General features: G+C 33.2%; 1 protein-coding gene across 3 annotated transcripts in view; it reads right to left on the bottom strand.

Moving 5' to 3' along the window:
* Nucleotides 1-10,000, bottom strand: part of LOC115215724 (phosphatidylinositol phosphatase PTPRQ) — a 135,053-nt gene that overhangs the window by 83,035 nt on the left and 42,018 nt on the right. For all 3 annotated transcript variants that reach the window (XR_005000741.1, XR_005000742.1, XM_029785015.2), the window contains exons 2-4: nucleotides 6,953-7,340; nucleotides 4,672-4,926; nucleotides 2,621-2,869 (exon numbers count right to left, since the gene is read on the bottom strand). Coding sequence is in view for 1 of the 3 variants with exons in the window: in XM_029785015.2 (XP_029640875.1) it covers nucleotides 2,621-2,869; nucleotides 4,672-4,926; nucleotides 6,953-7,340 (892 nt within the window). In the remaining 2 variants the exon portion in view is untranslated. The remainder of the gene's footprint in view (nucleotides 1-2,620; nucleotides 2,870-4,671; nucleotides 4,927-6,952; nucleotides 7,341-10,000) is intronic.

The following is a 10,000-nucleotide window of genomic DNA, read 5'->3' as shown; positions in this document are numbered from 1 at the left end:
AGACGGCCACGCTCGGATGGTGTTTTCTTACGTGTCACCGACACAGGTGCCAGACGAGGCTGGCGAACGGCCACGCTTCGATGGTATTTGTTACGTGCCCTCAGCACGGAGGCCAGTCGATGCGGTACTGGCTACGGTCACGTTCGGATGGTTTTCTTATGTGCCACCGGCACTGGTACCACAAGGATACAAATTCCAATGATGTTCATCTATTTTGATTTGGTTTGATTTGATTTGATTTGATTTTGATTTTCACTTGCCTCAACAGGTCTTCCCAAGTGTCACAAGAAGGAAGGTATGCACAGGTGGACTGACTATGTCCCAGGTAGGGGCCACGGGTTATGGCTTCACTAGTCTTGCCGGGTCTTCTCACGCATAGCATACTTCCATAGGTCTCGGTCTCTAGTCATTTCCATGGTGAGACCTAACGTCCGAAGGTCGTGCTTCACCACCTCGTCCCAGGTTTTCCTGGGTCTACCTCTTCCATGGGTTCCCTCAACTGCTAGGGATTGGCACTTTCTCACACACCTATCTTCATCCATTCTCGCCGCATGACCATACCAGCGCAATCGTCTCTCTTGCACACCACAACTGATGCTTCTTAGGTACAACATTTCTCTCAAAGTACTAACGCTCTGTCGAGTAAGTACACGACATTACACATCCATCGGAGCATACTGGCTTCATTCCTCACGAGCTTACGCATGTCCTCAGCAGTCACGGCCCATGTTTCACTGCCATGTAGCATAGCTGTTCGTACACATGCATATATATATATATATATATATATATATACATACATATATACATACATACATACATACTACATATATATATATATATATATATATATATATACTCCCTTACTAACCCACATAATATGAATAACAATAATATTTATTATTTACATTATTTACATTTGATGGATATTGTTCTTCATCTTGTTTGTTGTTAACACAATTTTCAACTGATGTACTCTCCAGCCATCATTAGGTGTCCTGGGGGAATTTCGAATCTGGGTTCTAATTCGTAAGCTATTTTTCTGATGTATTATTATTCTTATTCTTCTTCTTCTTCTTCTTCTTCTTCTTATTATTATTATTATTCAGGTCACTGCTTGGAATCAAACTCAGAATCTTGGGGTTAGTAGCCCATGCACTTAACCATTAGCTCACGTGCATATGGTGTAGTGGTTAAGAGCGTGGGCTACTAACTCTAAGATTCTGAGTTGAATTCCAAGCAGTGATCTCAATAATAATAATAATAATAATAATAATAATAATAATAATAACAATAATAATAACATCAGAAAAATATCTTAGGAATGAGAACCTAGGTTCAAGATTCCCCCAGGACACCTGATGATGGCTGGAAAGTAACAAAGATGAAGAGCAATATCCATCAAATGTAAATAATGTAAATAATAAATATTATTTTTATTCATATTATTTGGGTTAGTAAGGGAGTCAATATGGGTTATTTCCATTTTATTATTATAAATTACCTTAACATCATTTTTACTTAGATTTCGATTGTTATAAAAGCTATCTTACTTTCTATTATTAACTGAAGACATAATTCCAAAAAGATTCTTTGATAAAGAATGACCAACTTTTTTTAGATTTAGAATTAATAATTTTGCTATACTTATTATCCTTATTTAAATGTTTATGAATTAATCAATAAATGGATTTAATTATATTGTTTTTGATTTGATTTGCAAAAGGGATAATACACCACAAAGTATTGGTTTTATTTGGACAACTATAATCTATATTAGATTTATCAGAGTTTATCAGAGTTTAATCAAGCAGTATATCTTTTTATTTATATTATATTTACAATTATGAGTATTATCACATATGTTATTAATGTCATTAATTTCTGTTTTACTAGATTTTTTATTTTCGTATTTATTATTTCTATATTTATTACTATATTTAGTATAAGGTTTTGTGAGATTACAATTAACTTTAATATCTGTTTTTACAACTTCATTTTTCTTCATATTTCCAAAACTTTGGCCATTTATCATAGGGCTTATATATAATTTTTTAAATTTTTCATTCATATTTTCTTTATTTATTTTCTATTATCTGTGGTTTCAGCCATTCTTTATATATTATATTTGGGTTACTCGTTATTTTAACTTCATTATTTTCATTAAGAATGTATTCATTAGGTCTATAATATGTTATTTTATGCTTATATCCTGCTTTCTCAAGTGCATTATTATAGAAATTAGCATTTTTATAGAAGATCTCTTCATTATATGAAAGATAAGCTAGCGTCTTTTCTATTCATATATGTATGTATGTTTGCGTGTGTGTGTGTGTGTGTGTGTGTGTGTTGCTCAATTATGTTGACAGTTCACAGTTGACAAGCTGCTCTGTAGTTCAGGGCTTTTAAAGACACGTGGGAAAATCCCTTACTTTAAAAACAGGTAAGGGTAAGTGACAGGATAAGCATCTAGCTATAAAACAATGTCTTAGTAATATGTCATCATCCAACTTATGCTAGCAGGGTAAATCAAACATTAAAAAATGAAATAATGAATGTACAGACACTGTCTTTAGCTATTAGATTATTGAATCAGAATAATATAAAATAAGGAAAGTACCTTTAAGATAGATGGTAATTAACTCTTTTTTACTTTTCCATACATCCACTTCTCTCCATATTGTTAAATTGTAATTAAAACGTATTTTTAAATTCGCCTTTTCTATCACGCAACTTTCTGAATCTTTGCTCTGAGTTACTTCCCACTTCTGGTCATTTTTCAAAGACTCACAATCTTGATCCATTTGAAAAATTTTAATCACAACTGAAGTTGGTTTTTCTATGACTTCAACTTTTGGCATCCTGGGTACTGAAATTATGGAGAAAGACAAAAGAAAAAGTTTGTTTTAAAAATCAGGAATAATTAGTTTTCAAACTGTTAATCTCTTATACATATCGGCATATGAGTGGCTGTATGGTAAGTAGCTATAGGCATAGGAGTGGCTGTGTGGTAAGTAGCTTGCTTATGAACCACATGGTTGTGGGTTCAGTCCCACTGTGTGACACCATGGGCAAGTGTCTTCTACTATATCCTTGGGCCGACCAAAGCCTTGTGAGTAGATTTGGTAGACAGAAACTGAAAGAAGCCTGTTGTATATATGTATATATATATATAGTCGAGCAAATCCACCCCAGGACTTATTCTTTGGAAGCCGAGTGCTTATTCTATTGGTCTCTTTTGCCAAACTGCTAAGTTACGGGGATGTAAACACATCAGCATCGGTTGTCAGGTGATGTTGGTGGGAACAAACACAGACACACAAACATATACACACACACATACATACATACATACATACATACATATATATATATTAATAACACAGACACACAAACATATACACACACACATACATATATACATTCATATATATATATGTGTTTACGTCCCTGTAACTTAGCAGTTTGGCAAAAGTGTCCAATAGAATAAGCACTCGGCTTCCAAAGAATAAGTCCTGGGGTCGATTTGCTCGACTAAAGGTGGTGCTCCAGCATAGCCACAGTCAAATGACTGAAACAATTAAAAGAGTAAAGAGTAAAGAATATACTATATTTTCTTTCTGTTTATCTGTTTTGTAAATGTACTTTGTTTCATTTAAATATCATAAATAAATGGACTTTGAAGAAATATAACCCATTTATTAACTAACTGTTCTGTTCCTTTATGTTATTGTTGTTGTTTTCCTAAAGATTAGTTTTTTTTCAACTCTACAATTCACAAGTTATATACCTGGATACATATATTACAATGAAAAATGTGGGAACATGCATGTTAATATTGTTAATTTATTACACCTGGAAAAGTTCAGAACAAGAATTCTACAGTAGAATTTGCTAAATCATCACCTCTAAATGAAACTAAAAAGTACTCGAAATTAAAACTCTTAAAATATTGCAGCTGAGAATAATGTTTAAAAAATTTACTGTATTTTATTAAAACAAAAATTATAAAAACATTGCTGAGTTTTTCCAAAAATAAGCCCATCTAATTTTAAGCCTACTCTTTTCATGTATAGCCCCAGTAATTTTTATTAATTTCAGAGAAAAAATTATTTAAGTAAAATTATTTAAGTCCATATGCTTATTTTTCGAATAGTCAATGCAGTAAGGCAGGAAGAGCCACCTGCCTTTGTAGGGCAAAGTTAGTTTGTTTGTTGTAAATGATGCAAAATAAAGCCAGCAATTCAGCTACTGCTCTTGTCAACTTGCCTGAAAATAAAAAAGAACCTGAATTTTGCTACTCTGAAGAGAACCTTAGGAATGAGAACCCAGGTTCGAAATTTCACCAAGACACCTGAAGAAGGCCAGAGGGTATATCAGCTGAAACGTTGTGTTCACAACAAACAAGATGAGGACAAATATCCGTCAAATGTAAATAATGTAAATAATGTAGGAATACTAGTCTTACAGTTGAGCAACCTGCCAAGTATTAAACATTGATTTAATGTCAGTCAGGCACACTAAGGCAATTGCTATGCATAACATGATGGCAGTAGTAAGGTTTGGATTCATGATCCTACAGATCATTAGTCCAACACCTTAACATCACAGCCATCATGCCCCATCAAAATACATCAACAACATAAACAGTAACAATAATTAAGTACTTACCAGTATAATTAGTTGTACTTATTGGTTGACTGGATTTATTATTGCCATAGAGACTTTTTACTGCTATATCATAACAGCACCCACTACATGTGAGGTTTGTAATCGTTGTACTGGTAGTGTTGACTATAAAATCCTTATACTTCTGGTTACAGCAATCTATGCTGACCATAAATTGTTTAATATTTTCTGTTACGTTCCACGACACACTTATACTTGTTTCAGTTGCATTAGTTACATGCAGTGCAAATGGTCTTCCTGCAATGAAAGAAGTTTTAAAAATGGGTAAAAAGTTTAAAAAAATGAAACAAATTATTTATTCTTAACTGTTTTATAATCATATTGCTTTTGTATTTTCCTGTTGTTTGGCTCTAGGTCAGCCTAAATATCAATCAAAGGTTTTCCAGCCATGACAATCCTATCTTTTTCAATATGTGTACTTCCATTTTTAAAGCAGGTGTGACTGGAGGGTATTTTGCAGCTATTTCTAGCCAGTTTTTACTGGCTAGAAATAGCTGCATCCATAGAGAATTGTAGGCTTCATATGACTATTTATTAGAGGTAGATATATAGACATATTGGGGCGTTTCTCATTGTCTTCTCCAGGTAGGCATAATGTTTTTATTTAATACAAATTACTACAAGAACTAGAGAAGAAATTTCAGACATGGGAGCAAGCTGTGGAATCAAAGAGCCTAAGAGTCAATCTAACAAAAAACAAAATTTTAGTAAGTAGGAGAGCAGACAAATCACAAATCCCTTCAGGTAGATGACCCTGCTTGATCTGTGGAAAAAGTGTAGGTAGAAACTCCATAAAATGTATCCAGTGTAAGCTATGGACACATAACAGTTGCAGTAATATCAGAGGAAGGTTAACAGGAAAAATAGTTTTCCTGTGTGGAAGGTGCACAGTTACAATAAACACTAAAAATGTACAGTAAACAGACTCCGTTAAATGGAAACTAGAAGCAGTCAATACCATCCTAGGTGACCAAGTCAGTAGCAAGGATGGATGCTTCAAGAGCATCACTGCTAGAATAAGAATAGTCTAGACAAAGTTCAGAGATCTCCTACCTCTACTGGTAACAAAGTGCCTCCCTCTCAGAGTGAAAGGTACTGTATGATGCCTGTGTGTGAACAGCCATGCTACATGGCTGTCAAACATGGGCTGTGACTGCTAAGGACATGCATAGGCTTGTAAGAAATGAAGTTAGTATGCTCTGCTGGATGTGTAATGTCTGTGCATGCACAACAGTGTAAGTGTTCTGAGAGAAAAGTTGGGCATAAGAGGCATCAGATGTGGTGTGCAAGAGAGATGACTGCACTGCTATGGTCATGTGATGTGTATGGATGAGGACAGCTATGTGAAGAAGTGCCACACTCTAATGATGAAGGGAACCTATAAAAGAGGTAGACCCAGGAAGACATGGGGCAAGGTGATGAAGTATGATCTTTGAATGTTGGGCCTCGCGGAGGCAATGACAAGTGACTGAGACCTTTAGTGATATGTGCTTGAGAAGTCCCATCAAGCCAAATGAGATCATAGTCATCACCAATGCCAATGATGAGAAGCAGATTAGTGCAATACCAAGATAAAAGATATATTAAAATGAAATCACATCCTTTCACTACCAGAAGGTTGATAACCAGAGAATCTTCTTAACAACTGTTATTAACAAGATATCCACTAACTGGATCCATAAGGGGAAACAATCTAATATATCCATAATACATTGGAAAATATAGAAAAGGTAATGGAAAACAATAAATAAATAAAGTTTCATGGAGAACTCAAAAGATACAAAAATTTCATTGAAGAGCTCTTAATAAAATAAAATAAAAAACATGTCATTTATATGTTTGTTTTGCAAAATTTTTCATGTGAAATCGTGTATTGAAACATATATTGTTGTATTTCGGAATGGTCATTTTGCCAGTTTAGCCAATAAAAACACACGCACTATATATTTGGTGTTATTTTGCTTCAGTGTTATTTATTTTTTACATTAATCTTAATCTTATTTCAGCCAGAGTTCTTTCTTCACACTCCTGTGACCGCATCAGTGGTCCTTTGCTTTCTTCTTTCTTATTTGTGTGTCTCTCCTTACTAACTGTCAGCCATTTTGTATTTTGTATTAAGATTAATGTAAAAAATAAATAACACTGAAGCAAAGTCACACAAAATATATAGTGTGTGTTTTTATTGGCTAAACTGTCAAAATGGCCATTCCTATATACAGCAAAAAACATGTCATTCACATTTTAAAGCCTCAGAGTAACTTACTTTCGACAGCTTTTGTTGTAGAAGGCTGTACTGAACTGAAATTGTTTGTGAACTGATTTTGGTTCTCACTAGAAAGTAAACCTTGATTCTCTTTTGTTATAGACATATCATTAATATATATGTTGTTTTCTTCCAATGATGATGTTGCTTTTGTGAAAGATCTTTCTTTGTTTATAGCTTCCTCATTCATTGTTTCTCCTATCAATGGATCCTTATTGAGAGTTGTCGGTACAATCATATTTGACAGAAACTCTGTGTTTATGTCTGTAATCTGTGAACTTTCCGTTTTTTGCATCACGTTTGTCTTAGACTGCGAGTTTAGAGCATTATCATCTTGCTCCATTGGTTCGGCACTTGAGAGCATGTTCGCAGTTTCTGTTGGTTGATCCTAATGAGTTAACAAAAGAAGAAAATTGTTAATGGAGGGTTTAGAAACTTGGTGAATAAATCATATTTAAAATTAAATTTGTTTTCTTGTTTAAATATGCTTTTATGCAGGTATATATATGAACGTATGCCTTTATCTGAGTATATTTAAAAGCGTATATATATGTATACAGCATATTTTCAAAGGTGGTTATTCTTTTTTATTAGTCATTTATAAATTGCACACACACACATATATATATATATATATATATATATATATATGACAGGCTTCTTTCAGTTTCCGTCTACCATATCCACTCACAAGGCTTTGGTCAGCCCAAGGCTATAGTAGAAGACACTTGCCCAAGGTTCCATGCAGTGGGACTGAACGCAGAATCATGTGGTTGGTAAGCAAGCTACTTACCACACAGCAACTCCTGTACCTATATATATATATATTATATATATATATATATATATATATCTATATATATATATATATATATATATATATTATATATATATATATATATATGTATGTATATGTATATATATATATATAATATAATATATATATATATATATATATATATATATATATAATATATATATTATATAATATAATATAATATTATATATATATATATATATATATATGTTTATATTTCTTTATTGCCCACAGGGATATAAACATAGAGAGGACAAACAAGGACAGACAAAGGAATTAAGTCAATTACATCGGCCCCAATATGTAACTAGTACTTATTTAATTGAGCCTATAAGGATGAAAGGCAAAGATGACCTCAATGGAATTTGAGCTCAGAACGTAATGGTAGACGAAATACTGCTAGGCATTTTGCCCAGCATGCTAAGGATTCTGCCAGCTCACCACTCTTTTATACACACATATATATATATATATATATCATCATCATCATCGTGCAACGTCAGCCTTCCATGCTAGCATGGGTTGGACGATTTTTACTGAGGGCTGGTGAACCAGACAGTCGCACCAGGCTCCAATCTTGATCTGGCAGAGTTTCTACAGCTGGATGACCTTCCTAATGCCAACCACTCCGAGAGTGTATATATATATATATATATATAGGCACACACACAAGGCCTAGCTTGGTTGGTGGGGCAGGATTTGAATTTCAAAGTTTTTTGTTACTTAGATCCTGGCAATGTACCATACATGTGTTACTTCCACATCATCATTAGATATGTTTACTGCATGGGGTTTCGTAGATTCAGCTACAACAAAGTTGAAGGAACAGACGAGAACATTTGATAAAATTCGCAGCAAGGATTTGGAATATGGATGAAAATCAAACATTGGAAATTGATGCTTTGGACAGAGGAAGAAGAAAAGAATAGCAGATGAGCTTGTTAATGATGATGGAAGTTCCTCAGATTTTCTAGCTGATTTTTTTGGTAAATGTGTTTAACCTAATAAGGTTAAGTCACTAGGATCAAGATTTGTACAACACAAACAGTGGAATAAAGATTTATTCTGCTTGGAACCAGATAAGTTTAAAACTATCACAGAGAAAGGCCTTCATGTTGAAGCATTGGAAGGTATTATTAAGTTGTTTCCACAAATCAGCAAAGATCAAGTAAGATTGGAATTGTCTTCTTTTGCTTCAAATTTTGATTTATTAAAACTATTGCTTAACGATGGCAAGAATATGGGTTCCAGTTACAACAACTGTAAAATTTGCAGTATTTGCCCATTGAGTATACTAAAAATTCTGGCATCCAACAGGCTTCATGACAAGGCATATGATAACCTTTATGAACTTTATAAAGTCATCTGTATTCTATCAGTTACCCAAGTCCAATGTAAGAGGACATTTTCAAAGCTAAAGATCATAAAGACAAGGTTAAGAAGTTCTTTGTATACTATTCCAGTCTTTGTTTCTATATCTAGGGCAGGTACCACTGCTATCTGAGGAGAACTTAGAAGCACACATGTTGCAATTCATTGAAAATGAATTGTTGGGTGAATTGGTTTCAGAGGCAATTATTGACAGATTCGCACAATCTTCTAGTGAACTTTGCTCTTAATATAGTGGATTGCATGTAATTGAAGTTTTGTACATTTGAACTACTTGTTAATGTGTAAAGTGTGCAGCACAAGTAAACTATTTAAATATGTCCACCAATTATCTAAAACTTTAAAAAATTGGTACATGTATAATATACTGCTATTCTGAAAATGTTACAAGGGCTTTATAAAAAAAAAGTAATGGCAAGAGCAGGGAAAGAAGAAAAATAGAAGGAAGTAAAATATTATAAGTAGAAGAAATCAAAATCATGTAAATTTATCCTTTATTTTTAGATGCACTGATGTATGTTTAATTAAAAACAATATATGGACAAGTTGTTTGAAAGAAACCTCTTTTGTAAAGAGCAAATAAACAAACAAATGATGTATATGTATGAAGATGTATTGGCTATAATGCCATGATTTTCACAAGGAAACTTTGACAGTAAAGAATCTTCATTAAAAATAATGAAATTGATTTATAGATTTATTGGTTATTATTTTCAGTTTGGTTAAAAATTATCAAAATATCAGTACACTTCCAAAATAACAGTATACTATATATTCACCAAAACATTTATCTAAAAATTCATTCTGAATTTACAATTGGTATTACTGTATACTGCCAATAA

The sequence above is a fragment of the Octopus sinensis genome, linkage group LG9 (genome assembly GCF_006345805.1).
Source record: "Octopus sinensis linkage group LG9, ASM634580v1, whole genome shotgun sequence".
NCBI lineage: Eukaryota > Metazoa > Mollusca > Cephalopoda > Octopoda > Octopodidae > Octopus > Octopus sinensis.
Note: the sequence above shows the minus strand (reverse complement) of the source record. Positions and strands in the feature narration are given on the sequence as shown.